The sequence below is a fragment of the Felis catus genome, chromosome C2 (genome assembly GCF_018350175.1).
Source record: "Felis catus isolate Fca126 chromosome C2, F.catus_Fca126_mat1.0, whole genome shotgun sequence".
Lineage (NCBI taxonomy): Eukaryota > Metazoa > Chordata > Mammalia > Carnivora > Felidae > Felis > Felis catus.
The window spans coordinates 66,868,266-66,896,211 of NC_058376.1; the positions used below are offsets into that span (position 1 = coordinate 66,868,266).

Sequence of the window (27,946 nt, forward strand, 5' to 3'; positions counted from 1 at the left end):
TACTTTTAAAGAAGATGGAATTGTGCACTTGGAATTGTTTGTTCAATGAAATTAAGTAAAAGCTGCACACTTCATCATTTACGGCCATTTATTTTTAAATGAATCTTTTGCCATTATTTTAAAGTGTTTTCCTTTAAAAATTTTAAGTAATTTAAATTAAAAAAAAATAAAACTCATAAATTCTTCCTGAATAATTTATTTAGGAGTGGCCAATCAGTGGAGGAGCCTGGAACCTTGGAACACAAACATATCCAGAAATTATTATTACTGGGTAAGTGGGATGTGATTTGTGACTTTATCAATTCATAAACAAAAAGATATTATTGAATTTTTATACTTTCCTGTAATTGTGCTCTGGCAGTACCAGAAATGTCACTACTTCCCATAGGAACTGACTTCATGCTCTAATATTAGGAATGAAAATAGAAATATAACAACAGATAAAGATGAGACTTAAAAGATTATAAGGCATTCTGCTTTCTGAGATATGAATATATCTGAGATATTTCTGAGATATATGAATATATTTCTGAGATATGGAATATATTTTTTCCTATTTTTCCCACTAAGCATTACCAAAAGCCCCAGTTATTAAATGTGTGTGTGTATATATAATTATGTATAAATAAATATATAAACATATATATTTATTTATTTTTATTGTTTTTTGGGGGGAGGAGAGAGAAGGGGAGGGGCAGAGAGAGAAAATCCCAAGCAGGCTCCATGAGGTCAGTGCAGAGCACATTGTGGGGCTTGAACCCACAAACTGTGAGATCGTGAACTGAGCCAAAACCAAGAGTTGGACATGAGCCACCCAGGCACCCCAATATTTTAAACAAACATAAGATGATTGGAAAAGATGGAGAGAAGCGAGGCTGGTTAGGGCCCCCCCAACACCCAAGAAATGACATGGTGGTGAGTTTCCTAGGTTTCTTTTTTGCTTTGTTATCTCAGAATTGGAGTTGAAGAAGCTGGCAACTTGGAACTGCCAGTGGGCACAGACTAAACAAAAAGTCCAATAAAAGCACTGTCTACTCAAAGGATGACGTAAGGGGCAACCTATCAAGACAGAAAACTGTTAAAAAATAATCTCTTTACTCTAGCTAACCACAACAGAAAAAACTATGCAGAGGCCGAGTGGGGAGCATCAGTTTCTGACATTGAGCTGAGTAGGGGGCTAGAACTTTTAACTCTTCTGGGTGGTAATGAAACCCATCACGTGTGGTGTTAGAGATCATGTGGGGAACCATAATTTCAACCACTGCCCAACAGTAATGAGCCACACACTTTCCTCCTCTTGTGTCAAGACAAGTCCAGTGAGGAAGGAAAGAAGAAAACAGGACCGAAAAATTACATAAGGAACAATAGCTGAAAACTTCCTAATCTTGACAACATACTTGAGCCTCTAGATTCCAGAAGCTGAAAGAACACATCATAGTCAAACTTCTGAACACTAAACACCAAGTAAAAATCATGAAAATAAGAGAAATGACACCTTTCTGATAGTGCAAAACCAAATGCATGACAGTGGATTTTTCATCAGAAACTATGAAGGCCAGAAGAAAATCTGATCTCTTTTAAGTGCTGAAATAAAACAACTGGCAATCCAGAATCCTATACCTAATAAATATATCTTAGAGGAAATATTGAAAACAATTACAAATGCAAGAGGATAAAGGGAAGTAAAAAGGAGATAAGGTTTTTATACTTACCTCAAAATGGTAGTATGATGACACCAGTTATAAATATATAATGTAATACCTAAAACAGCCATTAAAAATATGTGCAAAGATACACTTAAAAACATTATTCATACATCAAATGGATGTATTAAATAACTGAAGTAATCCATAGAAAGGTGGGGGGAAACAAACAGTGAAAAAAAAAGACTGAAGCCCTAACGTATCAATGATATTAAATATAAATGATCTGAGTACACCAATTCAAATGCACAAATTGGCAGAGTGGATTAAAAACATGACCCAACTATATGCTGTTTACAATACACTTACTTCAAATACAATAGTATAGTCAGATTGGGAGAAAAGTGATGGGAAAATACTCTATAAAGTAATCAGTGGAGAGTGACATCAGAAAGATGTCAGAATAGGGAGCCCAGAAACATTGATGTAACAACAATATATGTTTCAAAAAGCCTTCACGAAAACCCAGAGATTAGTTAGGAAATAATAGTACTCCAGGCAAGTTCAAAGCCTAAAATAGCCACAGCCACTTCATTTCATTTCAACTGTGTGAGCTCCTCCTCCAAATTGTCACAGCTTGTGTTCAAGAGGAAGGTCCAACCTGCATCTTCTTTCATGAGAAGGAAATAGAAGAACAGACTGTACATTCAACGTTCCTGCTTTTCAGGGGGATCCCTTGGAGATTGACAGGTGAGACAAACTATGGTACTGATGAAAGATGGATCCCTGGGAGCAGCAGAGAACAACAACAACAACAAAAAAACGCTCAGTGTTTGTTGAAGCACCAAAAAACTTGCAATGCTGCCAACAGACTGTAGAGGGAGCAAGAGACTACAAGCCACTCGTAAAGAAACCAGAAACTTCTATAATTGGGAAATTATTACACACAGCCCAAAAAAGACACATCCTCATTAAAGGTTCGAGAAGCCCCTAGGATCTCTACATGGGCCGATGGGTGAAAATCCGCCCCTGTACAAAGCCAGCCCGTAAGAGGTGGCTACATTTTCAAATGCTAAATTCACAACAAGAAATAATAAACACAAAGAAATAGTGAAATATAGCCCAAAGGAACAAAAACACTCTCCAAAAAACAACTGATCCTAAGGAAATGGATATCTGTGAATTAACTGACAGTTCAGAATAATTTTCTTAAACTCAGTGCACTGTAAGAGTACATGTTTAGGCTAAACAAAATTAGGAAAATGATGAATGAATGGAATGGGAATATCAGTAAAGACACAGAAACAACCAAAAAGGAGTTTGGGAAAAAAATACTGAATTGAAAATTTTTATTAAAGGGAGGGATCAATAGAAGACTTAATATGTAGAAAGAATCATCAAACTTGAAGATAGGTAATATGAAATTATCAAATGAGAGAAACAAAACAAATGCCTAAAGGACTTAGAGAATACCATGAAGCAGATCAATATAAGCATTATGGTGGTCCCAAAAGGAGAAGAGAGAGAGAAGGGGACAGAGAACTTATATGACAAAATAATGGTAAAAAAATTCCAAAATCTAAGTAAATGAACATTTGCATTCAAATATTCCAATGAAGTTGAACACAAAGAGGCCCACAATGATATACATCATAGTCAAATGAACCAAACACAAACAAATAATCTTGAAAGCAGCAACAGAAAAGCTACTCATTATGCATATGGAAACTCCATAAGATAATCTGGATTTCTCCACAGAAACATTTTAGGCTAGAAGGGAGTGGGTTGATACATTCAAAGTGCGAGAAGTAAAAAACAAACAAATAAACAGAATACTGTATCTGGAAAACTACTTGAAAAATGGAGAAATAAAGACCTTCTAACATAAACAAAAGCTGAGAATGTTTATCACCAATATACCTGCCTTACTAAAACTGCTAAAGAGAGTTCTTCAAGTTAAAATGAACACTAGAGAACAAAATGAAAGCATAAGAAAATATATAGACAGAAACAGAATCCTGTAAGGTTGTAGTGGTGATATATAAATAAGTTTAAATTCAAGTTTAGAATTTAGGAGATAAAAGCATTTAAAAAAAACTATATAAAACTAAATGAGTAAAAGAAGGGAATAAAACCATCATTTCAATAGATGCAGAAAAAGCATTTGATGAAGTACAACATCCATTCATGATAAAAACCCTCTGATAAGTAGGTCCAGAGGGAATATACCTCAACATAATAAAGGCGTTATATGAAAAACCCACATCCAACATCATACTCATGGAGAAAAATTGGGAGCTTTTCCTCTAAGATCAGGAACAAGACAAGAATGTCTACTCTCACCACTTTTATTCAATAAAGTACTGGAAGTCCTAGCCACAGCAATCAGACAAAAAAAAAAGAAAATAATCCAAAATGGTAAGAAGTAAAACTCACTATTTGCAGATGCCATGATACTGTACATAGAAAACCTGAAAGACTCCAGCAATAAATTACTACAACTGATAAATGAATTCAGTAAAGTCACAGGAAACAATATCTGTACAGAAACCTATTCCAGTCCTATACGCTAATAATGAAGCAGTAGAAAGGGAAATGAAGAAAATAATCCCATTTATAATTACATCAAAAACAATAAAATATCTAGGAATAAACTTAGCCACAGTGGTAAAAGCCCTGTACTCTGAAAACTATGAAACACTGATGAAGGAAATTCAAGATGACACAAAGAAATGGTGGAAAGACATTCCATGCTCATGGATTGGAAGAGTTGGAAGAGCAAATATTGTTAAAACATGTACACTACCCAAAGTAATCTACACATTTAATGAAATCCCTATCAAAATATCAATAGCATTCTTCAGAGCTAGAAGAAACAATCCGATAATTTGTATGGAACCACAAAAGACCTTGAATACCCAAAGCAATCATGAAAAAGAAAATTAAAAAAAAGAAAAAGAAATAAACCCACAATTATATGGTCACTTAATCTTCAACAAAGAAAGAATGAATGAATATACAATGAGAAAATGACAGTCTTCAAAAATGGTATTGGGGAAACTGGACAGCCATGTGCAAAAGAATGAAATTGGACCACGTTTTTTTCACCATACACAAAAATAAACTAAGAATAAAGACCTAAATGTGAGACCTGAAACCATAACAATCTTTGAAGAGAGCACAGGCAGTAATCTCTCTGACCTCAGCCATAGCAGATTTTCAGATTTTTCTAGATATGTCTCCTGAGATGAGGGAAACAAAATCAAAACTATTGGGATTATATAAAAATAAAAAGTTTCTGCATAGTAAAGGAAACAATCAATAAAACTAAAAGACAACCTACAGAATGGGAGAACATATTTGCAAATGACCTATTCAATAAAAGGATTAGTATCCAAAGTATACAGAGATATAACTCAATACTGCCAAAATAAATAACCCAATTAAAAATGTGCTGAAGATATGAATAGACATTTCTTGAAAGAAAACATACAGATGACCAACACACACACGAAAAGATGCTCAAAATTACTCATCATCAGGGAAATACAAATCAGAACTACAATGAGCTATCACCTTACACCTGTCAGAATGACCAAAATGAAAAACACAAGAAACAAAATATGTTGGCAAGGATGTGGAGAAAAAGGAACCCTCAAGCACTATTGGAGAGCATGCAAATTGATGCAGCCACTGTGGAAAATAGTTTGGAGTTACCTCAAAAAATTAGAAATAGAACTACCCTATGATCCAGTAGTCACACTACTGGATATTTCTCCAAAATGCAAAAACATTAATACAAGGGATACATGTACCCCTGTTTTTACAGCATTATTTACAATAGCCAAAATGTGGAAGCAGCTTAAGTGTCTATTGATAGATGAATGGATAAAAAAGTATATATATGTATGTATGTATACATATATATACATATACATATATGTATACATATATACAAATATATGTATATCTCAACTTCTTTATCCATTCATCTATCAATAGACACTTACATATATATATGTATATACATATACACACACACACACACATACAATGGAATATCATTCAGTCATAAGAAATAATGAAATCTTGCCATTAGCAACAACATGGATAGAGTTAGGATAATGCTAAGTGAAATAAGTCAGAGAAAGACAAATACCACATGAGTTCACTCATATGTGGAATTTAAAGGAAAAAACTAGCAAAGGAGAAAAAAGGAGAGAGAAACAAACCAAGAAACAGACTTTTAACTATAGAGAAAAAACTGATAGTTGCCAGAGGGGAGGAGGGAAGGGGGATGGGTAAAATAGGTGATGGGGATCAAAGATTAAATTTACCATGGTGAAAAAAAAATAAAAAAGTATATAAAACTATATTAATAGTTACAAAATATAAACAGATGTAATTTGTGACATTAATAACAAAGTGAAGGGGGAGTTGTAAAGGAGTAGAATTTTTTAATGCAAATGAAGTTGGTATCACTTTTTTTTTTTTTTTTTGATAGCGCAAGCAGGGGAGAGGGGCAGAGGGAGAGAGAGGGAGAATCTTAAGCAGGCTCCACACTCAGCACATGGCCTGACATGGAGCTCCATCTCACAACTGTGAGATCACGACCTGAGCTGAAATCAAGAGCTGGATGCTTAACTGACTGAGCCACCTAGACACCACTAACTTGGTATCATTTTTTAATAGATTGGCATAACTATAAAATATTTTATGTGATGTACATGGTAATCACAAAGAAAATACCTATAGAATATGCACAAAAGAAAAGAGGAATGGAATTAAAGCATGTCACTACAAAAGTCAATGAAATGCAAAGGAAGGCAAGAAGAGAAAATGTAGGACAAAATAAATACAAGATACACAGAAAACAATTTTAAAATGGCAATAGTAAATCCTTTCTCGTCAGTAATTTCTTTAAATGCAAATCAATTAAATTCCCAAATCAAGTGGTTGCATGGATTAGAAAACAAAAAAGATCCAAGTATGTGCTGTCTACATGAAATTCACTTTAGGTATAAGGATACACATAGGCTGAAAGTGAAAGGATAGATAAATATATCCATGCAATGTCTATCCAAAAGCAGGCAAGAATGACCATACTTTAATAAAAAATTGTCATAGGAGGCAAGTACATCGGAAAGAAATAAATGTTGTAAAATATATATGTACCTAGTACCAGATCACCCAAATATATAAAGTAAACATTGAAAGAATTAAAGGGAGGAAGAGGCAATAACAAAAATAGGAGATTCCAACACCCCCCTTTTACTAATTAATAGATCTGCTAGTGGAACTAGCAGACATGTACAAAACACTTCATTCAACAACAGTAGGATACATATTATTCTCAATTACACATGAAACATTCTCCAATATAGATCACATGTTAGGTCACAAAATAAGTCTTTTTTTTTTTTTAATTTTTTTTTTCCAACGTTTATTTATTTTTGGGACAGAGAGAGACAGAGCATGAACGGGGGAGGGGCAGAGAGAGAGGGAGACACAGAATTGGAAACAGGCTCCAGGCTCCGAGCCATCAGCCCAGAGCCCGACGCGGGGCTCGAACTCACGGACCGCGAGATCGTGACCTGGCTGAAGTCGGACGCTTAACTGACTGCGCCACCCAGGCGCCCCACAAAATAAGTCTTAACAAATTAAAGATTGAAATTATAACACTATCTTTTACAACCATAATGAAATGAAACTAGAAATCAACAGTGAAAGGAAAACTGGAAAATCCACAAATATGTGGAAAGTAAGCAACACTCTCTTGAACAACCAATAAGTCAAAAAATAAATCACAAGGAGATTGAAAAATATCTTGAGACAATGAAAATAAAAATACGATATACCAAAACATGGGATTCAGCAAAAGCACTGCTAAGAGATTTATAAGTAAACCTGTATGAACTTTATACTAGAAAATGCTGATGTTAAGATGTCAAATCAACAATCTAACTGTACACCTCAAGAGATAAGAAAAAGAAGAAAAAACTAAACTTGAAGTTAACAGAAGGAAGAAAATATTATAGCAGAAATAAAAATGATATCACAAATTGAAAAACAGTAAAGATTGAAAAATTATTTCTTAAAAGATCAACAAAATTGACAAAGCTGTAGATAGACTAAGAAAAAAGAGAGAAGACTCAACGAGTACTGGAAATGAAAGAGGAGACATTGCAATTGATGCTGCAGAAATTAAAACGTTCATGAGAGACTACTCTGAACAATTATATGCTAACAAACTGGGTAATCTAGAAGAAATGTGTGTTTCCAGAAATTTATCCAAATTACGAAGACTGAATCATGAAGACATAAAAAGATCTGAACATGCCTATAAACCAGCAAGAAGACTGAGTAAGTAGTAATAATAAAAAAATAAATAAATGAAATCAACAAAGAAAAGTTAGGACTAGATGCCTTCTCTAGACAACTCTACCTAACATTTAAAGAAGAATTAACACCAGTCCTTCTCAAACTCTTTGGAAAAAGTGAAAGGAGGGAACACTTTCAAACCCATTTATGAGGTCAGCATTATCTTGATACAAAAATCAAACAAAGATACTACCAGGAAAAGAAACTACAGACCAATATCCCCAAGGAATATCAATGCAAAAATCCTCAACAAAATACTAGCAAACTGAATTCAGCTACACATTTAAGGATTATACATCATGACGAAGTAGGACTTATCCTTGGGATGCAAGGATGGTTCAACATATGAAAATCAATCACTGTGATAAACCACATTAATAGAATAAAGGACAAAAAGCACACAATCATTTCAGGTGATACAGAAAATTGCATTTGACAAAATTCAACATCCTTTTAGGATAAAAAAAATCAACAAACTAGTAATAAAAGGAAATTGTCCCACCATAATAAAGGTCATATATGAAAAGCACACAGCTAACATCATACTCAATGATTGAAAAGCTGGAAGTTGTCCCTCTAAGATCAGGACCAAGGGAAGGATGCCCACTTACAACTTCTATTTGACAGAATACTAGAAAATCTATCCATAACAGTAAGATAAGAAAAATAAAGAGCACCCGAGTCAGAAAAGAAGAATTAGAATGATATCTATTTGTAGAATACATGATCTTGTATGCAGAAAAGTTGTAAGTTTACACACACACGCACACACACACACACACAACAACAACTGTTAAATAAAATCCAGCAAATTTGTGGGATACAAAATCAATACACAAAGTCAGTTACATTTCTGTACCCTAATAATGAACAGTTTGACAGGAAATTAAGAAAACAATCTCACTTACAATAGCATGAAAAAGAATTTAAAATATAGGAATAAACTTAACCAAGTAGGCAAAATTCTTGTATAATGAAAACTACCAAACATTGAAGGAAGAAATTAAAGAAGACATTAATTAAAGATACCACATGTTCATGAATCAGAAATGTTAAAATGTTAAAATGTTCACACTACCCACAGTGATCTAGATTCAGAGTAAATCACTATCAAAATCCCCATGGTGTATTCTGCAAAACTAGAAACAAAATCCTAAAATTAATGTGGAATCTCAGAGGACCACAAATATCCACAATAATCCTGATGAAGACAAACAAAGCTAGAGTCTTCACACTTTCTGGTTTCAAGACATGATAATTAAAACATAATACAAAGTAATCAAAGCAGACTTATACAGACCATTGGAACAGAATAGAGAACTCATAAATAAACTGTCTTCTATATGGTTAAATCTTTGATAAAGGTACCAGAGCTATCCAGTGGGGAAAGGATAGTGTCTCCAACAAATGATGTGGGGAAAACAGTCTTTGCACACGCAAAAGAATGAAGTTGGATCCTTACCTTACACCATATACAAAATCAACTGAAAATTGAAAAACTTAAATATAAGACCTGAAACTTTAAAACTCCTAAAAGAAAACATAGGGGAAATCTTCATGACATTGGATTGGGCAATTATTTCTTGGATGTGACACCAAAAACACAGGTAACAAAAGCAAAAATAGACAAATGGGACTACATCAATCTTAAAACCCTCTTTGAAGCAAAGGAAATAATCAACAGAGGAGAAAGGCCACCTATAGAATGGGAAAAGGTTTTTGCAAACCACGTATCTGATAAAGGGTTAATGTTCAAAATATATAAAGAACTCCTACAAATAAACAGAAAAAATCCAATTAAAAATGGGCAAAGGACTTAAATAGCTGTATCTCCAAAGAAGATATACAAATGGCGAACAAGCATACAAAAGATGTTCAGCATCACTCCTCATCAGAGAAATGCAAATGAAAATCACAGTATCACTTTACACTTGTTTTAGATGGCACTCTAAAACAAAACAAAAACAGAAAATAACAAGTGTTAACAAGCACGTGGAGAAATTGGAAACTTTGTGCACTGTTGGTTGGAATGTACAATAGCACAGATGTTATTGCAAACAGTTTACAGCATCCTCAAATATTAAAAGTATAATTACCTTATAGCCCAGCCATCTCACTTCTAGATATTCAAAAGAATTGAAAACAGAATATCAAAGAGATATGTTCGTTGCGGCATTATTCACAATAGCATAGAGGTGGAGGCAACCTAAATATCTATCAAAAGATGAATAGATTTTTTAAATGTGCTACACACGATAGATTATTCAATTCAGCCTTAAAAAAAGAGAAGAAAATCTTGTCATATGTTACAATGTGGATCAAACTTAAGGAAATTATGCTCAGTGAAACAAGCCAATCTCAAGAAGACAAATACTGCATGATTCCAATTATATGAGGTACCTAGAATAGGCAAATTCATAAAGACAGAAATTAGGGTAGTGGTTGCTAGGGGCTAGGGAGAGAGGGGAAAAGGGAACTGTTGTTCAGTGGATGTGGGGTTCAATTTTGCTAGATGAAAAAGTTCTAGAGATCTGCCGCACAACACTGTATACATAGTTAACACTGCTGCATTATACACTTAGTGTTTAAGATGGTAAATTTTATGTTATGGTTTGACCACAATAAGAGTAAATGTAAATTGTAGAATTTAAAGTTATTATAACTGGAAATAACAACTACATCTATTAATTTAATAGCATTTAGTCACAGCTGAAAGATGATTAGTAAACTGGAAGCTCATCAATAGAAAATATCTAGATGCAAGCACGATGGGAAAAGAAACTGAAAGCATGAGATATGATACATGGTAAAGAATTGAACATATACATAATTAGAGACAAAAAGGAGAAAGAGAATAAAGAATAAATTGTTGAGTGATAATGGGTAAGAATTTTCCTGTTGAGATATGAAAAATGCTAAAATCCAAAAGCAGAGTGAATATAAAGAAAACCATCTACACAGACTGTAGTAAAACTTATGAAAACAAAGGACAAAGAAAAAATTCTTTGATGCAGACACTTTACCTTAAAAGGGGCAACAATAAGATTAATAGTTGATATTTTAACAGAAATGGTGAAAACAGAAGATAGTTTAATGATCTATAGTGCTATAAAAAACTACCAGGACAGAATTTGATATTTAGCAAAAATATCCTTCAATTATGAAAGTGAAATTTTTTTCAAATGTTGAGAAAGTGTTGCCGGCAGAACTGCACTAATTAAAGCAAACAAAAAAGGGAATGTTTTAGATAGAAGGAAGATAGTCCCAGACAATTAAAATGCATAAATTAGGGGCGCCTGGGTGGCGCAGTCGGTTAAGCCTCCGACTTCAGCCAGGTCACGATCTCGCGGTCCGTGAGTTCGAGCCCCGCGTCGGGCTCTGGGCTGATGGCTCAGAGCCTGAAGCCTGTTTCCGATTCTGTGTCTCCCTCTCTCTCTGCCCCTCCCCCGTTCATGCTCTGTCTCTCTCTCTGTCCCAAAAATAAATAAACGTTGAAAAAAAAAATTTTTTTTAAATAAAAAAATAAAAAAATAAAAAATAATAATAATAAAATGCATAAATTAAATAAGCAAAATGGAAAAAAATAATTGCAGGAATTAATATAAATAAATATTGACTTTTTATACTATATTTATACTATATTATATGTTGGTATAAATATTAAAACATTTAATTTTTTTTAATATCGTGATGTAAAATAAAAATATAATATTGTAAAAGGTGGGAGAGGAAAATGGAGCTAAAACATTTAACATTTCTTGTTTTGTCTGGGAAAATGTAAATTTACCAGTTTAATTTGGACTCAACAATTTAAGGATCAATTTTGTAATATTTGTGGTAACCACCAAAATAATAAGTACAATAATACTCAAAGACCAATAAAATAGAATGTTTTTAAATGTGATTAATCCCTAAAAGGACAGAAAAGAAAGAGAAAGAAGACACAGTAGGTTAGGCAAATAGAAGAATTGTGAGGTTGGTAGGTTTAATTCAGATATATCAGTATTTATGCTGATAATATGCAGTATTTATGTAATTGGACTGAATTCTCCAATTTTAAGACAAAACTGCCAGTATGAATAAAAATCAAAACCAAATTCTAAGCTGCATACAAGAGACACATTAAATATATGTCTAGCAAAATTGTGAAAGTAAATGCATGAAAAATTATACGATGTAAATAATTTAAAATGCTGGTATAAATCACTTGTATCAGTAGTTTTCCATTGCTGCATAACCAATCACCACAAACTTAGCAACTTGAAACAACATCCTTTTATTAACTCATAGCTCTATAGGTCAGGCATCTGGCACTGCATAGTTGGGATTTCTGTTCAAAGTATCATGAGACTGAAATCAAGAGGTCAGCCAGGCTGAGTTTTCATTGGAGGCTCTGAGGGAAGACGAATTTGCTTCCAAACACGTTCTTTTTGTCAAAAGAAATTAATTCCTTGTCATTGTAGGACTAACATCCCCATTTACTTGCTGGCCATCAGTGGGGCCATCTTAACTCCCAGAAATTACATGCATTCTTTGCCATGTGGCTCCCTCTACTGTCAAGCCAGTTACAATGCATCTAGTACTTCTCATGTTCAAATCTCACAATACTCTTACCTTTGATCTCTAGACCTATTATAGGTATCATGTGATCAGGTTAGGTCCATTCAGATAGTCTCCCTTCTTAAAGTCTATCATAGGAGCAATATATTCTCTATTAAATTCACAGGCCCAGGAATTATATAGGATTATCCTGGGAGGCAGGAATCCTGGAGAACATTTTAGAATTCTGCCTACCACATTAATCTTTAAAGCAAGAAGCATTACCAAAGGTGAAAGGTACTATTTCAAAATAAAAGGTTGAATCCATAAGGATTTTGAATTCAAGGAAATATTGATAGAAAGGTAGACAATTCTGCAATAAATGAAATTATTACAGAGCTCTCTCTGCAACTGATTTAAAAATCATTAAAGAATGCATAATAAAGTTTTGAACAGCATGATTAATAAATCTAACTTAACATATTTAGAACATTATACTCTATAGCTCAAGAATGTACATTGTTTTTTTCAAATGTACATGAAACACAGACCAACACTGATCATATACAGGGCCATAATATAAATGTAAATAAATGTAAAAAAACTGTAATTATTATATAGGATGTCCTCTGACCACAGGAGAATTAAACTACAAGTCAATGACAAAAATATATAAAAAAAATAATTTTTCAAAATCACATAATTACAACTAACTGCTGTTAATGAAGAAATCACAATAGAAATTTTTTAAATACCTCAAATAGTAAAAATACAATATATCATTACATGTGGATACATCTAAGTTTATGTTTAGAGGTAAATTTATACCTAGTGGTAAATTTATACCCATAACTGTATGTTAATAAAAAGAAACTAAAATTCAATGATCTAATTATTTTAAGTTTAAAAAAGTCAGTTATCTTAATATTAAGAAAAAAATTAATGAAATAGAAAGCAAATGTATAAGAGCAAAGATAAAAAAACTTGTTTGTTTATAGAAATAAGTTGGTAAAGTTTTGTAAGATTGTCAAAAAATTGAATGAAAAAGAGGATTCACTACAATTTACTATCAATTAAAACATAATAGGGTGTTTATAATAGTAAAATTTATGAGATAAAACTTCTATAAAAATACAACTTACCATACTTGGCACTAGAAGAAACAGAAAATATGATTAGTCATATATCTATTAAAAGAATTTAATTAAAATTAGAAACCTTTCACACAGACAACCCTGGGCCCAGATGTCTTCATTGGGGAATCTGTCTAAACATTTAAAAAAGAATATTACCAGGGTACCTGGCTGTCTCAGTCAGTGGAGCATGTGACTTTTGATCTCAGGGTCATGAGTTCAAGGCCCACACTGGGAATAGAGCTTACTTAATGATTAAAACAAACAAATAAAAAGAATATTACCAATCTTTCAGAAAATCAGAGACTAGAAAGAATTTTTTTTTGAAGAAGAGAATATTTTATTTTATGAGGCCAGTATATTTTTTGTACCAAAACACAACAGGTACATCACAAGAAAGGAAATTTATAGGCCAGTCTCTTTTATGAATATAGATGCAAAACTCCTAGGTAAAATGTTAGCCAATAAAACTTAGTGCTATAGGAAATGGATGATATCTCAGAACTAAGTCAACTTTATGTCAGGAATGCAATGCTGGTTTAACCTTCAAAAACACATCTATCAAGGGGCACTTGGATGGCTCAGTCAGTTAAGTGGCTGACTTCATCTCAGGTCATAATCTCATGGTTTGTGAGTTTGAGCCCCACGTCAGGCTCTGTGCTGACAGCTCAGAGCCTGGAGCCTGCTTTGGATTCTGTGTTTCTCTCTCTGCACCTCCCCCACTCATGCTCTGTCCCTCTGTCTTTCAAAAATAAATAAATGTTAAAAAATTAAAGAAAAAAAACAAACATAGCTATCAATATAAAGTAAATAAATTGAAAAATCTCCATCATACAATTAAATGAAAATATGATTAAATTCATCCTCTATTCATTATAAAATCTCCTAGCAAGCTAGGAATATAGGGGAAATTCTATAGTCTGAAAAGTGATTTCTATTAAAAAATAAAAAAAAAACTGAAGCAAATGTACTGATTGGTGAAATGTTTAAAGTTTTGCCTCCCATGTTGAGAATAAGACAAGAATGCCTACCATCACCCCTAGTATTAAACATTAAACTGTAGACTTATCCAGTTCCATAGAGAAAAATGGAAATGAAAATATAAATATTGAAAAGGAAGATATTAACCATTATTACTCAGAGACAGCATGATTATATAAGTAAAAAATAATGTACAAATAAACTGTTTTAATTAATTTGAATATGTAGCAATTCACTGGAAACATCAGTATGCAAAATTCAACCGTATTTTATAACTAGCAACAGGTATAAAATAAAAAATACAAAATTATACAGTTTAAAATAGGATACAAAAAAATCACATAATCTAGAAATAAACCTAACAAAACATATAAAGACATCTACAATTAAAATTGTGAAACAATTGAGAAGTTAAGAAAGACTTAAGTATATGGAGAGATATACCATAATCATTAGTTACACTCAATATTATAAGGATATCATTTTTTCCCCAATTTGATCTAAAGATTTAATGTAATCCTGATAAAAGAACATCAGTACCAATTCCTTAGTGGAAATTAATGTACTGATTATAATATTTATAGAGAAATATAAAGAACAATACCCAAACCAATATGGAAAAAAGAACAAAGTGAGAAATTAAATTAGTAGAGAGATTGAAAAAGATGGTTGGAGAATGGGAGGACCCTAGGCTACACCTTGTACCACAAATACAACTAGATAACTATCAAATCATCTTAAATACCCCAGAAATTGACCTGAAGACTGACAGAACTAACCACAAGTAAAGGAAGAGAAGAGGCCACGTTGAAGAATGTTGGAAATACAAAGACATGGTTTAGGGGAGAAACAGTCCTGACTGCTGCAGAGGCAAGGGAGCCATGATCACAGAAAAGGGCAGAGAGAGACGAGTACACAGGAGAATGCACAAGAATGTTTCCCCATAGCCATTGGCTTGGAAAATGAAGGGGCTGAATTTCAGGAGTTCTTGCAACTAGTGGGGATTAAAGCCTGGAGTTTTAGAAGTCAGTAGCCTTGGCTGGGATAGAGTCCAGAGGGCACTGCACTGCTCTTGGAGAGAAAGTAGAAAAACAACGCTTGGGGCATATGGCATTTTAACAGCAATCTGAAGGGCACCTGGAGCACACAGTGGGGAGATTATTTGCTATTCTCATAGCATGTCCCAGAAAGGCAGCATTCAGAGACACTTCTCTGGGAACAAAGGAGCTAGGTGGGGACCATTTCCCTCCCCCACCCCTCAGCACAAACACAGAGCCACCTGCAGGAAGCAGCACAATAAAGAAACTGGCTGCCTAACTTGCTTTTACTAAGCCCCATGCCCTGTACTCTAGTTGAACTGCGCTTCTCAGTCATACTTACTTCAGCTCCAGTATGGAAGGCCCCTCTGCCAGAAGACCAGCACAAATCCCTGCCCACACTGTCTCCCAACAAGAGAGTTGTGCAAGTCCTCAGTTCCAAAACAGGTGGTGACAGAGCTTATTTCACAAGCAGACAAAACCAAACCTAGTTAAAATTTGCCACAGACGAGGGACCAAACACAACTCACAGCAGATAAGGAGAGCCTTTGCAGACAACTGGCCTACATGATAAAGCAGCCAGAATACAACAGTACAGTGCCCGCAACACACGCTGGAGGCACTCTCTGAAGCACCAGGCCCTGGTCACTACACTACCTCTTCTTCATAAAGCCATTACTGTCAGGAGCAAGAGATATAACTGGCTTTTCTAACACACAGAGGAAAGCAGAGACTTAGACAAAATGAGAAGACAGAGGAACCTATTCCAAATGAAAGAACAAGATAAGGTCATATCCAGAGACCTAAATGAAACAGATATAAGTAACATGTCTGATGGAGAATTTAAAACACTGGTTATAAGGATACTCACTGGGCTTGAGAAAAGAATGGAAGACATCAGTGAGATCCTTACCACAGAGATAAAAAAATTTAAAAAGAATCAGAAATGAAGAGTGCAATAAATGAGATTAGAAACTTGCTTTATGCAATGAACAGCAGACTGGAAGAAGCAGAACAAATTAATGACCTAGAAGACAAATTCATGGAAAGAAATGAAGCTGAACAAAAGAGAGAAAGAAGAATTATGCAAAAAGAGAATAGATGAGGGAACTCAGTGACTCCATCAAATGTAAGAACATTCATATATAGACATCCCAGAAGAAGAGAAAGGAGGCAGAAATTTTGCTTGAAGAAGTAATAGCTTAAAACTTCTCTAATATGGGGAAAGAACAGACATTCAGATCCAGGAGATACAGAGAATTCCCATCAAAATTAACAAAAGCAGGCTCACACCAAGACATATTGTAATTAAAGTTGCAAAATATAGTGATAAAGAAAAAAATCTTAAAAGCAGCAAGACAAAAGACATCATTAACTTACAGGGGAAAACCCAGAAGACTAGCAGAAGATTTCTCAACAGAAACTTGGCAGGCCAGAAGAAAGTGGCATGATACAGTGCAAGTGCTGAATGGGAAAAATACACAGCCAGAAATACTATATCTAGCAAGGCTATCATTCAAAAGAGGAGAGATAAAAAGTTTCCCAGACAAACAAAAACTAAGGGAGTTCATGACCCCTAAACCAACCCTGCAAGAAATATTAAAGGAGATTCTGAATGGAGAGGAGGCACCAAAAGTGACAGTATAAATGCAGGAAACACAAAAGCAGTGAAAATGAATATTTCTGTAAAAAATTGGTCAAGCAACTCACAAAAAATGGATATAATATAATAACACACACTTAAAAACATCAGGGGGAGAGAGGAGAAAAGAATGGTCTCAAACTTGAAAGACCATCAATTTAATGTAGATTGCTATATACAGAAGAGGTTATTAACAAGCCTAATCTAACCATATATCAAAAATCACCAATAAAAATGTAAAGAATAAAGAGAAATCCAAATCTATCACTAAAGAAAAATCAGCAAAATATGAGAGAAAGACAAGAAAGGATCAGAGAAAATCAAAACAACCACAAAACAAGTAATACAATGGCAATAAATATTTACCTATTAATATTTACTTTGAATATACATGTACTAAACACTCCAAGTAAAAGACATAGGGTGTCAGAATGGATAAAACAAACACCAAGACTTATCTATATGCTACCCGCAAGAGACTCATTTTAGACCTACAGGCACCTGCAAATTGAAGATGTGAGGATGGAGAAACATTTATCATGCAAATGGATGTCAAAAGAAAGCCAGAGTAACAATACTTATATTGGACAAATTACACTTTAAAACAAAGACTGTAACAAGGGACAAAAAAAAAAAGGGGGGGGCACTATATAATAATAAAGGGGACAATCCAGCAAAAAGATACAACAGTTGTAAATATTTATGCAACCAACATGGGAGTGCCTAAATACAATAACAAACATAAAGGAACTAATCAATAATAATACAATAATAGTAGGGGATTTTCACATCCCACTTATGTTAATGGACAAATTTTCTAAACAGGAAATCATCAAAGAAACAATGGCTTTGAATGACATATTGGACCAGATAGACTTAACAGGTATATTCAGAAAATTACTTCCTAATGCAGCAGAATATACATTCTTTTCAAGTGCACATAGAAGATTCTCCCAAATAAATCACAAATTAGCCCCAAAACAGGCCTTGACAAACAAAAGAAGACTGAAGTCATACCATGCACCTTTTCTGTCCACAACTCTATGAAACTAGAAGTTAACCACAGAAAAAATCTGGAATGATCACAAATACGTGGAAGTTAAGTGACATGATACTAAACTATGAATGACTTAACCTGGAAAATAAAGGTTCTCCTAAGAGGGAAGTATATTGCAATACAAGCCTACCCAAGAAGCAAGAAAAGTCTCTATTTGACAACCTAACTCTACACCTAAACAAGCTAGAAAAAGAACAAACAAAGCCTAAAGCCAGCAGAAAGAAAAAATAAAGAGTAAAGCAGAAATAAATGATATAGAAACTAAAAAACAACAGAACAGATCAATGAAACCTGGAGTTGTTTCTTTGATAAAATCAAATCAATAACCTCTAACAAGACTCATTAAAAACAAAAGAGAAAATACCCAAATGAATAACATCATAAGTGAAAGAGGAGAAATAACAACCAACACCACAAAAATACAAGCTATTGTAAGAGAATATTTTGAAAAACTATATGTAAACAACCTGGGAAATCTGGAAGAAATGGATAAACTCCTTGAAACATATAAACTACCAAAGCTGAAATAGGAAGAAATAGGAGACTTGAACAGACTGATAGCCAGCAAAGAAACTGAATGAATAATAATAAAAAACAAAGTCCAACACCAGGTGGATTCACAGGGGAAATCTACCAGACATTTAAAGAAGAGTTAAATATCTATTCTTAAACTATTCCAAAAAGTAGAAATGGAAGGAAAACTTTCAAATTCATTCTCTAAAGCCAACTTTACCCTCATTCCAAAACCAGATAAAGACACCACAAAAAAAGACAAGTACAGGCCACTATCTCTGATACACAAAGATGCAAAGATCCTCAAGAAAATACTAGCAAACTGAATCCAACAACACGTTAAAAAAATCATTCACCACAATCAAGTGGGATTTATTCCTGAGTTGCAAGCGTGGTTCAGAATTCACAAATCAATCAACATGGTACATAACAATAAAAGAAAGGATAAGAACCATATGATAATTTCAATAATGCAGAAACAGCATTTAACCACAACATTTATTCATTAAAAATCCTCAACAAAGTAGTTTTAGAGGGAACTTCCTCAACATAACAAAGGCCATATATGAAAGATCCACAGCTAATATCATCCTCAATGGGAAAAAACAGAGCTTTTCCTCTAAGATCAGGGACAAAATGAGGATGTCCACTCTGGCCACTTTTATTCAACATAGTATTGGAAGTCCTAACCACAGCAGTCAGCCAACAAGAAGAAATAAAAAGCATCCAGATTGGCAAGGAAGAAGTAAAACTTGCCCTATTTGAAGATGACATTATACTATATAGAAAACCCAAAGGACTCCACCAAAAACTCCTAGAATTGATAAACAAATTTACTAAGGCCACAGGATTAAAAAAAAATCAATGTACAGAAGTCTGTTGCATTTCTATACACCCATAATGAAGCAGAAGAGAAATTAAGGAATCCATCACATATAAAATTGCACCAAAAATAATAAAATACCTAGGAGTAAACCTAACCAAAGTAGTGAAAGGCCTGTACTCTGAAAACTATAAAACACTGATAAAAGAAATTGAAGATGACACAAGCAAATGGAAAGACATTCCATTTTCATGGTTTGGATGAACAAATATTGTTAAAATGTCTATTCTATCCAAAGCAATCTACACATTTAATGCAATCCCTATCAAAACACCACCAGCATTTTTCACAGAGCTAAAACAATCCTAAAATTTGTATGGAACCACAAAAGACTCCAAATATCAAATGTAACCCTGAGAAAGAAAAACACAGCTGTGAAGGCATCACAAATCCAGACTTGAAGTTATTTTACAAACCTCCAGTAATCAAAACTGTACAGTACCGGCACAAAAATAGATACATCGATCAATGGAACAGAATAGAAATCCCAGAAATAAACCCACAATTATATGGTCAATTAATTTTTGACAAAGCAAGAAAGAATATACAATGGGAAAAAGAGTCTCTTCAAAAAATGGCATTGGGAAAACTGAACCACTTTCTTATATCATTCACAAAAATAAATTGAAAATGGATTAAAGACCTAAATGCGAGATGTAAAACTGTAAAAATCCTAGAAGAGAACACAGGCAATAACTTCTTTGATGTTGACCATAGCAACTTCTTTCTAGATATGTCTACTGAGGCAAGGCCAACAAAATCAAAAATAAACTATTGGGACTACATCAAAATAAAAACTTCTGCACAGGAAAGGAAACAATCAACAAAACTAACAGAAATTTTGCAGAATATGAGAAGATATTTGCAAATGACATATCTGATAAAGGGTTAGTAACCAAAATATATAAGTATCTTATAAAACTCAACACCAAAAACACAGATAATCCAATATAAAAATGGACAAAAGACATGAATAGACATTTTTCCAAACAAAACATACAGACGACCAACAGACACATGAAAAGATGCTCAGTGTCACTAATCATCAGGGAAATGCAAATGTAAAGTACAATGAGCTGTTACCTCAGACCTGTCAGAACAGCTAAAATCAACAACAAAAAACAACAGGTATTGATGAGGATGTGGAGAAAGGGAACTCTCTTGCACTGGTGTTGAGAAAGCAAACTGGTACAGACTCAAAAAGTTAAAAATGGAATTACTGACAATCCAGCAATCACAGAACTGGGTATTTATCTAAAGAAAAGAAAAATACTAATTCAAAGTAAATTAATTGATGTTTATAGCAGCATTATCTACAATAGTCAAATGATGGAAACAACCCAAGTGTCCATCAACTGATGAATGGATAAAGAAGATGTGATACACACACACACACACGTACATACATACACACACAATGGAAAATTACTCAGCCATCAAAAAAGAATGAAATCTTAACCATTTGCAATGACGCATGGAGCTATAGAGTATTATGCTAAGTGAAATAAATTAGAGAAAGACAAATACCATATTATTTCACTTATATGTGCAATTTAAGAAACAAAACAAATAAGCAAAGGGAAAAGAGAAAGTGAGAGAGGCAAATCAAGAAACAGACCCAACTATAGAGAACAAATTGATGGTTACCAGAAGGAAGCTGGCTGGGGGGAGGGAGGCGGGGGGGGGGGGGGGGAGGGATGGGTTAAACAGGTGATGGAGATTAAAGAGTGCACTTATGATGAGCGCCTGGTGATGTATGAAGTGTCGAATCACTATATAGTACACCTGAAACTAATCGTACACTGTATGTTAACTAACTGGAATTTAAATAAAAACTTGAAAAAAGAAAAGAAATTAAATGACATTCAGAGTTATTATAAAACTATAGTGACTAAGATTGTGTGTTGATGGCAGAAATATGGACCCTGCCAGACAAAGCTGAACAGACTAGAGAGTCCAAAAACATATGCCATGTATAAGATAACTGATTTTTTATGAACATGACACTCCAAAGCAGTGAGAAATGGATCTTTTAAAAAAAAATTATACTGCTTAATTGGATATTCATATGGAATCTGTCTTTACCACACATCATAATAAAAATGTGTTCAGGTAAATGATAGATTTAAATGCTATAGGAAAACAATACAGCTTCAGGAGGATAATAGAGGAGAATATCTTTTTGATGTTTTGGAAGATTTTGTAAAGAAAATACAAAATAGCACTAACCAGAAAGGGAAAATTTTATAAATTAGATTACATTAAAATTAAGAACTTTTCCTTAAAAGACACCATTAAGACACTGAAAATACCAGTTACAGGGAAGACTCTTACATTTTGTGTAAATAGTGAAGGGCTTATATCAGATATATAAATAATTATGATAAATATATAAAAAAAGACACAGTAAACTCAATAGAAAAAATTGGCCAAGAGACCTAACAAAGTAACCAAATGGTCATAAGCATATGAAAAGGTGTTCATCACTTTTCAGAGTAATGTCAATTGAAATCACAATAACATTGTGATGACAATAACATACCCATCAGAATGGATAAAATTTTAAAGAGACTATCAGCACCTTTTCCTCATGATGTGGAACAACTAGAAGTCTTTTATTATTATTAGTTTATTTAGTTTTGGGGGTGAGGGGCAGAGAGAGAGGGAGAGAGAATCCCAAGCAGGCTCCATGTTGTCAGTGCTGAGCCCAACACAGGGCTGGATCCCATGAACCATGAGATCATGACCTGAGCCAAAACCAAGAGTTGGACACTTAACCAACTGAGCCACCATGTACCCCTAGAACTCTTTTAAAGTGTTAGTGGGAGTACGAATTGGTTATAGCTTCTTTGGAAAATTCTTTGGCAGCACCTAAGAATTCAGGTGAGTCCACTGATTCCACTCCTAGATATATATCTAATAAAAACCTGTATTAAGTACTCCAAAATAGAGTTTTCAAGAATTTTCAGAGCCACACAATTTGTAATAGTGCCAAAATAGAAACAACATAAATATTTAACAATACTAGAGTATATAAATATGCTGTGGTGTATTCATACAGTGGAATTCTAAACAGCAATCTTTAATATGAAATTTATTGTCAAATTGGTTTCCATACAACGCCCAGTGTTCATCATTTTTTAATCTGTTGTTTCACACTGTAACACAAATCAAGTTGACATTCTGACATGTATTACAGTAATACATATTATTGACTGAAATCAACTAGACTCAACATAGTTGTTTCCATTTACAGACGCTTCAAAAACTGGTAAAACTGATACAGGGTGTTAAAAGCCAAGACAGCAGCAACCATTGGGGAAGATGTAGAAATAGTGATTGGAAAAGAGAATTTAAGGGGTTTTAGATGACATTCTGTTTTTTAATCTGAGTGATTAAACAGTTGTATTCATTTTGTGATGCTTCATTGTGGTGTGATTTTATGATTTGTACTGTATGAGAGTTTTAACTAAAAAAATTTTTTTCAAAATATCAGGAAGTTATATTACTGAAAATGACAGAGGACTGGTTTCTCCACTAAAAATGCTTATGTTGGCAAAATCAATTTTTTCAGAATTCTAGAATCTAATAGAAAATTTATAACAATCAGGGGAATGCTTAATGAAGACAGAAGTTGCTATAAAATAAATAAGTCATGGAAATGTAATGTATACCATGGTGGGTATAGTTTATAATCCTGTATTGTATACTTGAAAGTTGCTAAGAGAGTAAATCTTCAAAATCCTCACACAAGAAAACAAAATATTTTTAACCACCTATGGTGATGGATATTAACTAAACTTATGGTAATTATTTTACAAAATGTACAAATGTCTAATTATGTTGTACACCTGAAACTAATATAATATTAAATGTCAACTATATCTCATTTCTTTAAAAAGCTGCTGAATTTTGTTAAGAGACCGCATGGTATTTTTATCTTACTCATTTACAGTTAACTACTGGTGGCCATGAAGATAGCACCCTGCATTCCTCTTACATAGCTTTCTGGTGCCAGAGGGAGTAATAAATACAGACCTTCTTTTCATAGAATGGTAGTTGTACCTGTGTTTTTACCTGTTTGGTGACTCCCTGAAGCAGTAGCTCAAGGGCTTACCTTTGTTTTCCTTGCCTCAGAGCTTTCCTGGGGTTGAAGTGGCTTCCTGGAAGGCATTTATCTGAGTAATTAAAGGCAGATGTACCAGCTGCCACTTACCTGGGGAAAGGGATAACAAGCAGGGGCAAACAATAGATAGTTTATACTCTTGGAAAGAATAGGCTGTATAAGAAGATAGATGGGGGGAACAAAGGCTTTGTAAAGCTCCCACATACACTGCAGAATTTAGATGTCTGTATGCTGCCTACAGTTGGATACATGCTAAGAAAATACCTGAGAAGATTCTAAGTTTTCCCCTTTGGATTAACTTTAGGCACCATCCAGACAGTAAGTAAAGGCTAATGCAGAGTTGGAAATAACCTGGCTATTATTGCAGCAGTTTCCTAACACAGAATCAACCTGTGCAGACATGGAAAGGATTTATTATTGTTGCTGCTGTTGTTTGGCTATAGTCATTTAATGAAATTGCTGTCAAATCACTAGGTCACCAGTAAGCTAACGGAGCAGAGTTTTCAGACGCCAAACACAGTGAAGGATACAATCTTTCGAAAAACTGTTTACATGATGACTTTTCTAAACTAACAGCAAAAACTTACAACAAGCATCAACAGAAAAATTGGGAAGGGAGAAAATCTAATTTTCACAGCTTCCTCATTAATGCTCAAAAGTTCAGCTTTCAACAACAAAAGACACAGCATACAAAGAAACAAGAAAGCATGGCCCATTCAGAGGGGAAAGAAAAGAATTTAACTGAAACTGTCCCTGTGAAAGCTGACATTTTACATTTTACGTACTATACAAAGATTTTAAGTCAGCAGTCTTAAATATGCTTAAAGAACTAAAAGAAAACAAGGATAAAGAATTGAAGGTAATCAATTAAAGAATTAAGTCTCACTAAATAGAGTATTAATAAAATTTATTTTAAAAAGAAACTAAATAGAAATTCTGGTCCTGGGGGTGCCTGAGTGGCTCAGTCAGTTGAGCTGCCATTCTTCATTTTATCTCAGGTCATGATCCAGGGTCATGGGATTGAGCCCCTGTTGGGCTCCATGCTGAGCATAGAGCCTGCTTAAGATTCATTCTCTCTCTTGCTTTCTCTCTCACTCTCTCTTGCTCTCCTGCCCTCTCCCCGAGGCTTCCCTCCCCTCCCCGCATGCTTTCTCTTTCTCTAAAATAAGTCGGTAGGTAGGTAGGTAGAGAGAGAGAGAGAGAGAGAGAAAGAGAGAGAAAGAGATAGATATTCTGGTGCTGGAAAATACAATAACAGAAATGAAAAACTTACACGAGGGATTCAGCCTCAGATTTGAACAGGCAGATAAAAGAATACATGGATTTGACCTTACATAGTAAAAAGGGTTATAAAAGAATATTATGAACAATTGCATGCTGACAAAGTAAATAACCTAGATGAAATGGATAAATTCTGAGAAACTACCAAAACTGACTCCAGAACAAATAGATAATCTGAACAAACTTGTAACAAGAGATTGAATTAGTAGTCAAAGCCTTCCTTCAAAGAAAAGGCCAGGATCAGATGATTTCATGGTGAACTCTACCAATTGTTGAAGGAGGTAACACCAAATGCTTCTCACACATTTTCCAAAAACTAGAAGGGAACACATTTTAACTCGTTCTTTGGGGCCAGCTTTACCCTAATACCAAAGCCAGACAAAGACATCACAGGAAAAGAAAACTATGCAACAATATTACTTATGAATATAGATGCAAGCATCCTCAATAAAATACTAGCAAACACAATCCAGTAGAATATTAAGAGATTTATAAAATATGATCAAGTGGAGTTTGTCCTAGGAACACAAGAGTGTTTCAATATACACAAATCAATGTAATACCCACATCAGTAAAATGGAGGGAAGAAAAATAAGGTTATCTCATGCAAAAAAAGCATTTTACAGATGCCCCTTTCATGATTTAAAACCACAACAGCAACATTCAGATAACTCAGTGACTTCCTTATTGGAATGGAACTTCCTTAACCTGGTAAAGGGCATTTTTGCAAAACCCACAGATAACATCATATTCGATAGTGAAAGACTGAAACCTTTCCCTCTGAGATCATGAACAAGACAAGGATCCCTGCTTTTGATACTTCTACTTCATATTGTATTGGAAATTCTATCCAGAAGAGTGAGGCAAGAAAAATAAAAAGCACCTACAGTGGCAAGAAAGAACATTAGCTCTATTTGCGGATATCATAATCTTATATATGTATTAGTGTGTTTTTGTATACTAACAATGAACAATCCACAAAGGAAATTAAGAAAGCAATTCTATTTATAATAGCATCAAAAAGTAAAATAAAATACTTTTTGAAACAAATTTAGAAACAAATTTAACCAAGTAGATGAAAGGTTTATACATTAGAAGCTATAAAACATTGCCAAAAAATATTTTAAAAACACAAAAATAAACAGAATGACATCCCATGTTTATGAATGTAAGATTTAATATTCTTAAGATAATAATATACCAAAAGTGATGTACATATTCACTACAATCCCTATCAAAACCCCAATGGCTTTTTTGCAGAAATGAAAATGGTTATCCTAAAACTCATATGAAATTGCAAGTGACTCCAAATAGACAAAATAATCTTGAAAAAGAACAAAGTTGAAGGACTTACACTTCTTAATTGTAAAGTTTCCTCCACAGCTACACTGATCAAAACAGTTTGGTAATGTCATAAGATTAGAGATATAATTTAATGAAATGTAATTGGGATTCCAGAAATAAAATCATACATCTATGATTGTTTTTTTAAACAAGAGTGCCAAGACTGTTTAACAGGAGAAAGAATAATCTCATCAGCAAACGTTGCTAGGAGAACTGGATACCCACATACAAAAGAATAAAGTTAGATATCCACCCTCCCCCCACCACCAAATCTATAAAAAACTTCGCAAACTCAACACAAATAAAAACAACCAAGTTAAGAAATGGGCAGAAGACATGAACAGACATTTTCTCCAAAGAAGATGTACAGACACAGGAAAATACGCTCAACCTTGCTTATCATCAGGGAAAAACAAAACGTACAATGAGATATCACCTCACACCTATCAGAATGGCTAGAATCAGCAACACAGGAAACAACAGATGTTGGCCAGGATGCGGAGAAAGAGGAACCCTCTTACACTGTTGGTGAGAATGCAAACTGGTGTAGCCACTCTAGAAAATAGTATGGAGGTTCCTCGAACAGTTAAAAATAGAACTACTCTACAACCCAGCAATTGCACTACTAGGTATTTACCCAAAGGATACAAATATACTCATTTGAAGGGACACATGCACCCTGAAATTCATAGTAGCATTATCAACAATAGCCAAATTATGGAAAAGCCTAAATGTCCATTGACTGATGAATGGATAGAGAAGATGTGGGGTGTGTGTGTGTAATGGAATATTATTCAGCCATAAAAAAAGAATGAAATTGTGCCATTTGCAGTTACACGGATGGAGCTAGAGTGGATTAGGCTAAGCGAAATAAGTCAGTCAAATAAAGACAAATACCATCTGATTTCACTCATATATGAAATTTAAGAAACAAAACAGATGAACATAGTGGGGAAAAAAGAGAGAAAAACCGGAAAACAGACTCTTAACTATAGAGAACAAACTGAGGGCTGCTGGAGGGGAGATAGGCAGGGGCATGGGCTAAATGGGTGATGGGTATTGAGGGCACTTGTGATGAGCATTGGGTGTTATATGTAAGTGAAGATTCACTAAATTCTACTCCTGAAACTAATATTGCACTATATATTAACTAACTAGAATTTAAATGAAAACTTGAAAGAAAAATTTGGACCCCTACTTCATACCATATGCAAAAATTAACTCAAATATAAGGGAAGGCTTGAATTTATAGCTAAAGCTATAAAATTCAAAAAGGAAGACCATGGGGGAGGGGAAGGGGGAAAAAAGTTACAGAGAGGGAGGGAGGCAAACCATAAGAGACTCTTAAATACTGAGAACAAACTGAAGGTTGATGGGAGGTAGGGG

The 27,946-nt window shown here is 34.1% G+C and overlaps 1 protein-coding gene across 1 annotated transcript in view; it reads left to right on the forward strand.

The window, feature by feature from the left end:
• Nucleotides 1-27,946, forward strand: part of STXBP5L (syntaxin binding protein 5L) — a 386,205-nt gene that overhangs the window by 228,687 nt on the left and 129,572 nt on the right. Inside the window, 1 exon segment of the mRNA XM_045036998.1 lies at nt 204-271. Within this exon segment, the coding sequence (XP_044892933.1) occupies nt 204-271 (68 nt within the window).